This window comes from Gobio gobio (assembly GCF_949357685.1).
Source record: "Gobio gobio genome assembly, chromosome: 17".
In the NCBI taxonomy this organism is placed as follows: domain Eukaryota; kingdom Metazoa; phylum Chordata; class Actinopteri; order Cypriniformes; family Gobionidae; genus Gobio; species Gobio gobio.
The window spans coordinates 1,874,021-1,887,934 of NC_137110.1; the positions used below are offsets into that span (position 1 = coordinate 1,874,021).

General features: G+C 43.5%; 1 protein-coding gene across 1 annotated transcript in view; it reads right to left on the reverse strand.

The window, feature by feature from the left end:
* The window catches only part of LOC307141008 (uncharacterized protein), a 19,207-nt gene continuing 5,293 nt past the window's right edge, over positions 1–13,914 (reverse strand). The window contains exons 6-10 of the mRNA XM_079840896.1: positions 9,819–9,943; positions 7,656–7,845; positions 7,421–7,532; positions 5,133–5,208; positions 1–3,162 (exon numbers count right to left, since the gene is read on the reverse strand). Coding sequence (XP_079697022.1) covers positions 2,506–3,162; positions 5,133–5,208; positions 7,421–7,532; positions 7,656–7,845; positions 9,819–9,943 — 1,160 coding nt within the window. The 3' untranslated portion in view covers positions 1–2,505. The remainder of the gene's footprint in view (positions 3,163–5,132; positions 5,209–7,420; positions 7,533–7,655; positions 7,846–9,818; positions 9,944–13,914) is intronic.

Below are 13,914 nucleotides of genomic sequence, written 5' to 3' on the forward strand. Positions count from 1 at the left end.
AGAGCACAAATATGCTTTAATATAATAATTAGCAGCACTGAAAACAACTTCTCTTACATTCCTCCAAAACAGCAGGCATCATTTTTATCAAAAATACATGCAAATTAAAAACTAGATGAAAACATCATAAACAAAATGACAATAACAGCAATAAATGACTGTGTCAAGCCACACACACACACACACACACACACACACATTCCCTCTAGTTTTGTGTTTCCATCTAATTTTAGCATGAAAGCCACTGCTGGTAAACATTGAATAAATTAAAATAATATATTACGATAACATATAATAAATCCTCTCATCTGAAACTATTATAATTTTATGAACAGCTCGTTTTAAAAGGTTTGTACATTGTAAACTGCACGGTTGAATTTTAGTGGAAAGGAACTGGAAACCGTCCTTCACCTGATCCAATCATGTCACAAGACTACACACACTCTAATTATTAAAGACACAGGGACGCGCAGCAGCACACACACACTCTGATTATTACACACACAGGGACGCGCCGCAGCACACACACACACACACACTCTGGAGAAGCGTTCAGTCTCTCCTCATGTCAATAGTGAATCCTCTCATGGCTTTTAAAGGGAAAGGGAGATGAGGCTCTGATTGGTTTATTGCTCGTTACGCCCCAAACACAGCCATGACTCATGAAGAGACGAGGGACGGCCCTTCAGATCATGAGCCGACCGTTTGTCCCGTCGTCAAACAGCAGAAGTGGATTCAGACGCTCCCTCAGAGCTCAGATGGTTAAAATATGGCCCCAAGACTTTATGTGGAGAAACGGGTAAATATGAACTCTTTCCCCACCATTGACTGTGTTTTCACTGTTATCCAGCAGGGGCGCTTTCCTGACCAAAACACAGGAGAAGAAGAAGCAGAAAAAGGGATCGAAGCATTGCTGACGCACATGTAAAACTATGTGATAATCTCAGCTTTTTTTCTCAAATTGTTGTTTTTTTTTAAATGAAACACCCATATTCAAATGGTGATAAGCTGGAATAAGGGATGCATGATATATCGGCCACCGTATCGGTATCGTTGTCGGATGTTATCGGTTCAATAAGAACATTTTACAGATATCGTAAAGCTTATAAATAATGTATTATTTCCTTCAGCTGAGACACTGTTCATCATGATGGGTTTGAATCGCTGGAAATATGATTGAAATCATTCAAATCAGCTACATATGAGAACATCATAATTGTGTGTTTGGGAATTAAAGGATTAGCTCACTTTTAGATAAACTTTTGCTGATAATTTACTCACCCCCATCTCATCTAAGATGTCCATGTCTTTCTTTCTGCAGTCGAAAAGAAATGAAGGTTTTTGATGAAAACATTCCAGGATTGTTCTCCATATAATGGACTTCAATGGGCTCCAAACGGTTCAAGGTCCAAATGACAGTTTCAGTGCAGCTTTAAACGACCCCAGATGATGAATAAGGGTCTTATCTAGACAAACCATCAGCAGTATTTATGCTATTATTTTACCTCTTATCAGATGAACGTGATCATCTCTGAGCTCCGCCATAACTTCTGCTGAGTGAGGTCAAAATACGAGCGTGGTCATAGATATATCGATTGTAGATGCCTCATTCTACTGATCCGTGGAGGCGCTAATGAGGCATCTACGTATACATCTATGACCACTGAAACTGTCATTTGGACCTTGAACCGTTTGGAGCCCATTGAAGTCCATTATATGGTGAAAAATCCTGGAATGTTTTCATCAAAAACCTTAATTTCTGTTCGACTGCAGAAAGAAAGACATGGACATCTTGGATGAGATGGGGGTGAGTAAACTATCAGCAAAAGTTTATCTAAAAGTGAACTAATCCTTTAATGGTGAGACTTTAGTTTTTGTAATCAGGCTCTCAAAAAGGATATCATAATTTGGATTTAGATTTATCGGCCAAAATATCGGTTATCGGCTTTCGAATATAAAGAATTATCAATATCGGACAAAATGTACATATCGATGCATCCCTAGCTAGTTTAAAAGTTTAAAAGCTAATTTGTCTTTCAATATATTGCATGGTCAGATATTCATACAACTAAATATTCTAAGGGCCATGAACATTTTGTGAAAATGAGTCTGGCGGGGAAAGAGTTAAACTCATCATTCTCTCATTATTCACCATTATGAAAGTGCAAAAGAAAAATTATGTTTTATATAATTGTATCCCTTAAAACTCATCATTGATCACCATAATGACACTTATTTTTTAAAAATCCAGAAGAAAAAAAATCTTCATGCCTTAAGATAGCTTGAATGTAACTCGACACCGTTGCCTCATTTAGTATGCACAATCCCATGAATATGCAAATGAGCCCCGCCTCCACGCACTCACTCAGCTCACAGAGCCACACGCTGATGTGTTTTTGAGACTGTGGGTCAGTTTTTAGGAGAAAACACTCAGCAATGGTGTTGACTGATGGATTTGCACACGTCTGAAAGCATCAAAAATGCACAGACAACATTAAAACCTCTTTAACTCTGCACATTCTTCACTGGCATGTAATCGCCACTAGAGGGCTCGAGCATCCCGCAGGAGCTCTGGAGGTCCAGGTCTATGAATCCAGGGATCGGGCTCAGACCGGCTGTGTGCTTGAAGCCCAGGAGCGGGTGCATGACGGGCTGAGGCGTGGGCAGGTGAGCGGGCAGGTGTAAGGTCAGGTGAGCGGGCAGGTGTAAGGTCAGGGGACTCAGGAGCTCCGCCTCCTCCATGCTGTCCTCGGCCCCGCCGGCGAACCCTGAATCCGGACTCTGAGTGTCCAGGCGGAGCTTCTCCAGTGTCTTTGGACAGAATTCCAGCTCACTCGCTCCGTCCTTCTCTTCAGCGGCGCGCTGCAGAACCGGCTCCGGCCCGCTGATGCCCCCTGCTGGCCCGTAGGAGGAGTGCGGCGAGCAGGGCTCCAGGGTGTCGCTCGGCCCCTTGGAGCTCTGGGACAGGAAGTAGGTGGAGTTGGAGAAGTTGGAGGATTTGTTGGTGCCGTCCCATCCGTCCTGCAGGCCGCCGCTGTGTCTGTGTGTGTGTGTGCTCTTGGACTCGCAGGCGTCCTGCAGCTTGAGGACCTCGACCGGACTCACGAACTCCGTGTTCACTTTGATGAAGCTCTCGCGCGATAAAATCGGCCCCAGCCAAGACTGATGGAGAGAACGGGCGTCAGAACAAGCAGAACAGAGCGAACGGACAAGATTTTGATCGGTAAGATTTTTTATGTATTTAGAAAAATCCATCAAAGAATCCTGAGAAATCAAATGTATCGCTGTTTCCTCAAAAATATGATTGATAATAATCATAAATGGAATCAAAAAGACTGGAGTAATGATGCTTTGACCACAGGAATAAACTACATTTTTAAATATATTCAAATGCTGTGTTTTGGATCTACAACCCCAAATCAGAAAAAGTTGGGACAGTATGGAAAACGCAAAAAAATAAAAAAAGAAGTGATTTCTAAATTTACTTTGACTTGTATTTCATTGCAGACAATATGAACACAAAATATTTCATGTTTTGTCTGGTCATCTTCATGTCATTTGTAAATATGCATCCTTTCCTGTCATTCAGACCTGCAACACATTTCAAAAAAAGTTGGGACAGGAGCAATTTAGGGCTAGTAATGAGGTAAAATGGTTAAATAATGATGTGATTTGAAACAGGTGATTGTAATTATGATTTGGTACAAAAGCAGCATCCAAGAAAGGTCTAATCCTTTAGGAGCAAAGATGGGCCGAGGATCGCCAGTTTGCCAACAAATACGTGAGAAAACTATTGAAATGTTTAAAACCAATGTTCCTCAAAGAAAGATAGGAAGAGATTTGGATATTTCACATTCAACAGTGCATAACATAATTAAAAGATTCAAGGAATCTGGAGGAATTTCAGTGCGTAAAGGACAAGGGCGCAAGCCTAAGCTGAACAACCGTGATCTCCGATCCCTCAGGCGGCACTGCATCAAGAATCGTCATCTAGAAGCCATATCACCACATGGGCTCAGGACTACTTTGGCAAACCTTTGTCAAGTACCACAATACGTAGTTACATCCACAAATGCCAGTTAAAACTGTACTGTGCCAAAAGGAAGCCCTATGTTAACAGTGTCCAGAAGCGCCGTCGACTTCTCTGGGCTCGAGGCATCTGGGATGGACCATCACACAGTGGAAACGTGTACTGTGCTCAGATGAAGCAGTATTTCAGGTGTTTTTTGGGAGGAATGGACGCCGTGTGCTCTGGACCAAAGAAGAAAAGGATCATCCAGACTGTTACCAGCAACAAGTCCAGAAGCCAGGGTGTGTCATGGTATGGGGTTGTGTCAGTGCCCTTGGCAAAGGTAACTTGCACTTCTGTGAAGGCTCCATTAATGCTGAAAAGTACATCGAGATTTTGGAGCATAATATGCTGCCTTCAAGAAGACATCTTTTCCAGGGACGTCCATGCATATTTCAACAAGACAATGCAAAACCACATTCTGCACACATTCTGCAGTCCTGGCTGTGGAGGAAGAGGGTTCGGGTACTTGACTGGCCTGCCTCAGTCCCGACCTGTCTCCAATAGAGAATGTGTGGAAGACCCCGAACTGTTGCCCACCTTAAGACTGGTTTGCAGGAAGAATGGGACAAAATTACACCTGAAACACTTCATCACTTGGTGTCTTCAGTCCCTAAACGTCTTTTAAGTGTTGTGAAAAGGAATGGCAACATTACAAAGTGGTAAATGCTTTACTGTCCCAACTTTTTTTGAAATGTGTTGCAGGTCTGAATGACAGGAAAGGATGCATATTTACAAATGACATGAAGTTGACCAGACAAAACATGAAATATTTTGTGTTCATATTGTCTGCAATGAAATACAAGTCAAAGTAAATTTAGAAATCACTCCTTTTTTTTTTTTATTTGCGTTTTCCATACTGTCCCCACTTTTTCTGATTTGGGGTTGTAATAAATGCAGCCCTGGTGCCCAGAAGAGACTTCTCCTAAAAACATTTTAAAATCCTACCGTCCAAAAGTGTTTGCTCGGTAGTGTGTGTGTGTGTGTGTGTGTGTGTGTGTGTGTGTGTGTGTGTGTGTGTGTGTGTGTGTGTGTGTGTGTGTGTGTGATTCATGGGACTCACCGTAAAGTTCCCCCCGTGATGAGAGTTCAGATCCCCGAAGAATTTGGAGGGATCAGGGATGTAGAAGGAGTTGAGCCTGGAAGGAGAAGAGTCCTGTCACTCATCATCATTCACAATCACTGCTCGTATGAGATCATCCTGAATATACTCATAATCCAATAAATGAAGCCCTTCCAGCTGATGAACCACACAAATATCCACAGCCTCCAGCATTCAAAGCCACAGATGACAGATTTATCATTATTATAGTTATCGTTATCATTATAGTTATCGTTATCATTATAGTTATCGTTATCATTATATTTATTGTTATAGTTATAGTTATAGTTATCGTTATCATTATCATTATCATTATATTTATTGTTATAGTTATCGTTATCATTATATTTATTGTTATAGTTATAGTTATCGTTATCATTATCATTATATTTATTGTTATAGTTATCATTATCATTATATTTATTGTTATAGTTATCGTTATCATTATATTTATTGTTATATTTATCGTTATCATTATATTTATTGTTATAATTATCGTTATAGTTATCGTATTAATTATATTTATTGTTACAGTTTTCGTTATAGTTATCGTTATCATTATATTTATTGTTATAGTTATCATTATAGTTATCGTTATCATTATATTTATTGTTACAGTTTTCGTTATAGTTATCATTATATTTATTGTTATAGTTATCGTTATCATTATATTTATTGTTACAGTTTTCGTTATAGTTATCGTTATCATTATATTTATCGTTATAGTTATCGCTATCATTATATTTATTGTTATAGTTATCGTTAACATTATATTTATTATAATAGTTATCTTTATTTTATCGTTATTGTTATCATTATATTTATTGTTATAGTTATAGTTATTGTTATCATTATATTTATTGTTATAGTTATCGTTATAGTTAACGTTATCATTATATTTATTGTTATAGTTATCATTATCATTAAATATAATTATCGTTATCATTATATTTATTGCTATAGTTATCGTTATCATTATATTTATTATTATAGTTATCTTTATTTTATCGTTATTGTTATCCTTATATTTATATTTATTTTTATAGTTATCTTTATTTTATCGTTATTGTTATCATTATATTTATTATTATAGTTATCTTTATTTTATCGTTATTGTTATCATTATATCTATTGTTATAGTTATTGTTATCGTTATATTTATTGTTATAGTTATCGTTATCATTATATTTTTTGTTATAGTTATCGTTATAGTTAACGTTATTATATTTATTGTTATAGTTATCGTTATCATTATATTTATTGCTATAGTTATCGTTATAGTTATTGTTATCATTATATTTATTGTTATAGTTATCGTTATAGTTATTGTTATCATTATATTTATTGTTATAGTTATCGTTATCATTATATTTATTGCTATAGTTATCGTTATAGTTATTGTTATCATTATATTTATTGTTATAGTTATCGTTATCATTATATTTATTGCTATAGTTATCGTTATAGTTATTGTTATCATTATATTTATTGTTATAGTTATCGTTATCATTATATTTATTGTTATAGTTATCGTTATAGTTATTGTTATCATTATATTTATTGTTATAGTTATCGTTATCATTATATTTATTGCTATAGTTATCGTTATAGTTATTGTTATCATTATATTTATTGTTATAGTTATCGTTATAGTTATTGTTATCATTATTTTTATTGTTATAGTTATCGTTATCATTATATTTATTGCTATAGTTATCGTTATCATCATATGTATTATTATAGTTATCTTTATTTTATTGTTATTGTTATCATTATATCTATAGTTATAGTTATTGTTATCATTATATTTATTGTTAGTTATCGTTATCATTATATTTATTGTTATAGTTATCGTTCTAGTTAACGTTATTATTATATTTATTGTTATAGTTATCGTTATTATTATATTTATTGTTATAGTTATCGTTATCATTATATTTATTGTTATAGTTATCATTATATATAATTATCGTTATCATTATATTTATTGTTATAGTTATCGTTCTAGTTAACGTTATTATTATATTTATTGTTATAGTTATCGTTATTATTATATTTATTGTTATAGTTATCGTTATCATTATATTTATTGTTATAGTTATCATTATATATAATTATCGTTATCATTATATTTATTGTTATAGTTATCGTTATAGTTAACATTATCATTATATTTATTATTATAGTTCTGGTGAAGGAGTGTGTGTGTGTGTGTGTGTGTGTGTGTGTGTGTTCTGAGCGTCACTCACTGCTTGTTTCTATGGCAGCGGATGAGAATGACACACACTGATACGCCCACAGTGAGTGCTGTCAGTATGAACCCGGCGACCGACCAGTCCAGCCCCAGAATCAGAGGGACACCTGAGGAGACACACAGCGCAGGTGAGTGTGTTTCTCTCACACACACATCTGTGAGGGTCAGTGCAGTCGGACAGGTGTGTGTGTGTGTGTGTGTGTGTGTGTGTGTGTGTGTGTGTGTGTCACCTGGAGCCGGGGGTGTGGGCGGCGTCCGGCCCACTTCAGATGTCCAGCTGTGCTCTTCACTCCAGTCGCTCCAGATGGCGTTAACCATCTCACGCTTGACCCTCACCCTGATCACGAACTGATGCTGGACGAGCAGATCATCCTCCGACAGCTCCAGATGAGATTCACTCGTCTCTCTTACACTCACATCCTACACACACACACAAGCAAGACATCATCTAGAGATCTTCTGTGTGAATGAGTTACAATATACACTATATCGCCAAAAGTGTTGGGACGCACATGAGCTTTAACGCCATCCCATTGTTAATCTGTAGGGTTTAATATGGAGTCGCAACTCTAACAGCTTCAGCTCTTCTTTCCTCAAGGTTTAGGAGTGTGTTTATGGGGATTCTTCATCTGTGATGTTGGACGAGAAGGCCTGGCTCTCAGTCTCTGCTCTAATTCATCCCAAAGCTGTTCTATCGGGTTGAGGTCAGGACTCCAGTTCCTCCACACCAAACTCCTCATCCATGTCTTTATGGAGACGCTTTGAGCACTGGTCAGTCATGCTGGGACAGGAAGGGGCCGTCCCCAAACTGGGCCCACAAAGTTGGGAGCATGAAATTGCATTAAAAAGCATTAAGAGTTCCTATCACTGGAACTAACCCCTGAAAAACAACACCATCCCATAATCCCCCCTCCACCAAACTTTACACTTGGCACAATGCAGTCAGGCAAGTCCCATTCTCCTGGCAACCGCCAAACCCAGACTCGTCCATGGGATTGTCAGACAGAGAAGCGTGATTGGTCACTCAGAGAACACGTCTCCACTGCTCTAGAGTCCAGTGGCGGCGCACTTTACCCCACTGCATCCCACGCTTTGCATTGCTCTTGGTGATGTAAGGCTTGGATGAGCTGCTCGGCCATGGAAACCCATTCCATGAAGCTCAACACACTGTTCTTGAGCTCATCTGAAGGCCACAGAAGTTTGGAGGTCTGGAGCTCTTGACTCTGCAGAAAGTTGGCAACTTCTGTGACCCTCAGCATGAGCTGACCCCGCTCTGTGACCCTCAGCATGCACTGACCCCGCTCTGTGACCCTCAGCATGCACTGACCCCGCTCTGTGACCCTCAGCATGAGCTGACCCTCAGCATGCACTGACCCCGCTCTGTGACCCTCAGCATGAGCTGACCCCGCTCTGTGACCCTCAGCATGCACTGACCCCGCTCTGTGACCCTCAGCATGAGCTGACCCTCAGCATGCACTGACCCCGCTCTGTGACCCTCAGCATGCGCTGACCCCGCTCTGTGACCCTCAGCATGCGCTGACCCCGCTCTGTGACCCTCAGCATGCGCTGACCCCGCTCTGTGACCCTCAGCATGCGCTGACCCCGCTCTGTGACCCTCAGCATGCGCTGACCCCGCTCTGTGACCCTCAGCATGCGCTGACCCCGCTCTGTGACCCTCAGCATGTGCTGACCCCGCTCTGTGACCCTCAGCATGTGCTGACCCCGCTCTGTGACCCTCAGCATGTGCTGACCCCGCTCTTTGTGGCTGAGTTGCTGTTGTTCCCAATCGCTTCCACTTTGTTATAATCCCACTATCAGTTGAGTGTGGAATATTTAGTGTAATATTTGGTCTTATTGCACAGGCTTGAGTTCTCTGAGCTCCTGAGAGCGGCCCATTCTCTCACTAATGTGTGTAGAAGCGAAAGCACACACACACACACACACACACACACACACACACACACACTCCTGAGAGCGGCCCATTCTCTCACTAATGTGTGTAGAAGCGAACACACACACACACACACACACACACACACACACTCCTGAGAGCGGCCCATTCTCTCACTAATGTGTGTAGAAGCGAACACACACACACACACACACTCCTGAGAGCGGCCCATTCTCTCACTAATGTGTGTAGAAGCGAACACACACACACACACACACACACACACTCCTGAGAGCGGCCCATTCTCTCACTAATGTGTGTAGAAGCGAACACACACACACACACACACTCCTGAGAGCGGCCCATTCTCTCACTAATGTGTGTAGAAGCGAACACACACACACACACACACACACACACACACACACACACTCTTGATAGCGGCCCATTCTCTCACTAATGTAGAAATCGTGTGTAAGCAATTGTCAAAAACGATGCTCACCGTCCAGCTCTGGGCAGCTGATCTGAACTGGACCTCAAACACAGAACCGTAATTTGAAGAACTGAAATTCCAAGAGACACTGAGCCCGTGAACCGCCACTGCCCAAGGAGGAGCCACTTTCACCACTGAAACACAACACACACCACACAACACACAACACAACACACAACACACACCACATGTCAGACAACCATCACTCAAGACATCTTTTGTTGATTCTGGAATAACATTCCTGTCTGAAAATTGACCCTAACCCTGAGCCTGACCCTGAGCCTGACCCTGAGCCTGATCCTGAGCCTGACCCTGAGCCTGAGCCTGAGCCTAACCCTGAGCCTGACCCTGACCCTGAGCCTGACCCTGAGCCTGAGCCTGAGCCTAACCCTGAGCCTGATCCTGAGCCTGACCCTGAGCCTGAGCCTAACCCTGAGCCTGACCCTGAGCCTGACCCTGATGCTGACCCTGAGCCTGATCCTGACCCTGACCCTGAACCTGACCCTGACCCTGAGCCTGAGCCTAACCCTGAGCCTGATCCTGAACCTGAACCTGAGCCTGACCCTGACCCTGAGCCTGACCCTGATCCTGACCCTGAGCCTGACCCTGACCCTGATGCTGACCCTGAGCCTGATCCTGACCCTGACCCTGATCCTGATCCTGATCCTGACCCTGAGCCTGAGCCTGAGCCTAACCCTGAGCCTGATCCTGAGCCTGAGCCTGACCCTGAGCCTAACCCTAACCCTGAGCCTGACCCTAACCCTGAGCCTGACCCTGAGCCTAACCCTGAGCCTGATCCTGACCCTGAACCTGAACCTGACCCTGAGCCTGACCCTGAGCCTGACCCTGATGCTGACCCTGAGCCTGAGCCTGATCCTGACCCTGAACCTGACCCTGAGCCTAACCCTGAGCCTGATCCTGAACCTGAACCTGAGCCTGACCCTGACCCTGACCCTGACCCTGAGCCTGACCCTGATCCTGAGCCTGACCCTGACCCTGACCCTGATGCTGACCCTGAGCCTGATCCTGACCCTGACCCTGACCCTGATCCTGATCCTGACCCTGAGCCTGACCCTGACCCTGAACCTAACCCTAACCCTGAGCCTGAACCTGAGCCTAACCCTGAGCCTGACCCTGACCCTGACCCTAACCCTGACCCTAACCCTGAGCCTGACCCTGAGCCTGACCCTGAGTCTGACCCTGAGCCTGACCCTGAGCCTGACCCTAACCCTGAGCCTGACCCTGAGCCTGACCCTGAGCCTGACCCTGAGCCTGACCCTAACCCTGACCCTGAGCCTGACCCTGAGCCGGGTTGTTTTAACCCTGGGGGTGGGTTGTTTTAACCCTGGGGATGGGTTGATTTAACCCTGGGGATGGGTTGTTTTAACCCTGGGGATGGGTTGATTTAGCCCTGGGGATGGGTTGTTTTAACCCTGGGGATGGGTTGATTTATCCCTGGGGATTTGTTGTTTTAACCCTGGGGATGGGTTGATTTAACCCTGGGGATGGGTTGTTTTAACCCTGGGGATGGGTTGATTTAACCCTGGGGATGGGTTGATTTAACCCTGGGGATGGGTTGTTTTAACCCTGGGGATGGATGATTTATCCCTGGGGATTTGTTGTTTTAACCCTGGGGATGGGTTGATTTAGCCCTGGGGATGGGTTGTTTTATCCCTGGGGATGGGTTGATTTAACCCTGGGGATGGGTTGATTTAACCCTGGGGATGGGTTGATTTAGCCCTGGGGATGGGTTGTTTTAACCCTGGGGATGGGTTGATTTATCCCTGGGGATGGGTTGTTTTAACCCTGGGGATGGGTTGATTTAACCCTGGGGATGGGTTGTTTTAACCCTGGGGATGGGTTGATTTAGCCCTGGGGATGGGTTGTTTTAACCCTGGGGATGGGTTGATTTATCCCTGGGGATGGGTTGATTTAACCCTGGGGATGGGTTGATTTAACCCTGGGGATGGGTTGATTTAGCCCTGGGGATGGGTTGTTTTAACCCTGGGGGTGGGTTGTTTTAACCCTGGGGATGGGTTGATTTAACCCTGGGGATGGGTTGTTTTAACCCTGGGGATGGGTTGATTTAGCCCTGGGGATGGGTTGTTTTAACCCTGGGGATGGGTTGATTTATCCCTGGGGATTTGTTGTTTTAACCCTGGGGATGGGTTGATTTAACCCTGGGGATGGGTTGTTTTAACCCTGGGGATGGGTTGATTTAACCCTGGGGATGGGTTGATTTAACCCTGGGGATGGGTTGATTTAACCCTGGGGATGGGTTGTTTTAACCCTGGGGATGGGTTGATTTATCCCTGGGGATTTGTTGTTTTAACCCTGGGGATGGGTTGATTTAGCCCTGGGGATGGGTTGTTTTATCCCTGGGGATGGGTTGATTTAACCCTGGGGATGGGTTGATTTAACCCTGGGGATGGGTTGTTTTAACCCTGGGGATGGGTTGATTTAAGCCTGGGGATGGGTTGATTTAACCCTGGGGATGGGTTGTTTTAACCCTGGGGATGGGTTGATTTAACCCTGGGGATGGGTTGTTTTAACCCTGGGGATGGGTTGATTTAACCCTGGGGATGGGTTGTTTTAACCCTGGGGATGGGTTGATTTAACCCTGGGGATGGGTTGTTTTAAGCCCGGGGATTTGTTGTTTTAACCCTGGGGATGGGTTGATTTAAGCCTGGGGATGGGTTGTTTTAACCCTGGGGATGGGTTGTTTTAACCCTGGGGATGGGTTGATTTAACCCTGGGGATGGGTTGTTTTAAGCCCGGGGATTTGTTGTTTTAACCCTGGGGATGGGTTGATTTAACCCTGGGGATGGGTTGTTTTAACCCTGGGGATGGGTTGATTTAACCTTGGGGATGGGTTGTTTTATCCCTGGGGATTTGTTGTTTTAACCCTGGGGATGGGTTGATTTAACCCTGGGGATGGGTTGATTTAACCCTGGGGATGGGTTGTTTTAACCCTGGGGATGGGTTGATATAACCCTGGGGATGGGTTGTTTTAACCCTGGGGATGGGTTGATTTAACCTTGGGGATGGGTTGTTTTAACCCTGGGGATGGGTTGATTTAACCTTGGGGATGGGTTGTTTTAACCCTGGGGATGGGTTGTTTTAACCCTGGGGATGGGTTGATTTAACCTTGGGGATGGGTTGTTTTAACCCTGGGGATGGGTTGATTTAACCCTGGGGATGGGTTGATTTAACCTTGGGGATGGGTTGTTTTAACCCTGGGGATGGGTTGATTTAACCTTGGGGATGGGTTGTTTTAACCCTGGGGATGGGTTGATTTAACCTTGGGGATGGGTTGTTTTAACCCTGGGGATGGGTTGTTTTAACCCTGGGGATGGGTTGATTTAAGCCTGGGGATGGGTTGTTTTAACCCTGGGGATGGGTTGATTTAACCCTGGGGATTTGTTGTTTTAACCCTGGGGATGGGTTGTTTTAACCCTGGGGATGGGTTGTTTTAACCCTGGGGATGGGTTGATTTAACCCTGGGGATGGGTTGTTTTAACCCTGGGGATGGGTTGTTTTAACCCTGGGGATGGGTTGATTTAACCCTGGGGATGGGTTGTTTTAACCCTGGGGATGGGTTGATTTAACCCTGGGGATGGGTTGTTTTAACCCTGGGGATGGGTTGTTTTAACCCTGGGGATGGGTTGATTTAACCCTGGGGATGGGTTGATTTAACCCTGGGGATGGGTTGTTTTAACCCTGGGGATGGGTTGTTTTAACCCTGGGGATGGGTTGATTTATCCCTGGGGATGGGTTGTTTTAACCCTGGGGATGGGTTGTTTTAACCCTGGGGATGGGTTGTTTTAACCCTGGGGATGGGTTGATTTAACCCTGGGGATGGGGATGGGTTGATTTAACCCTGGGGATGGGTTGATTTAACCTTGGGGATGGGTTGTTTTAACCCTGGGGATGGGTTGATTTAACCCTGGGGATGGGTTGATTTAACCCTGGGGATGGGTTGTTTTAACCCTGGGGATGGGTTGATTTAAGCCTGGGGATGGGTTGTTTTAACCCTGGGGATGGGTTGTTTTAACCCTGGGGATGGGTTGTTTTAACCCTGGGGATGGGTTGATTTAACCCTGGG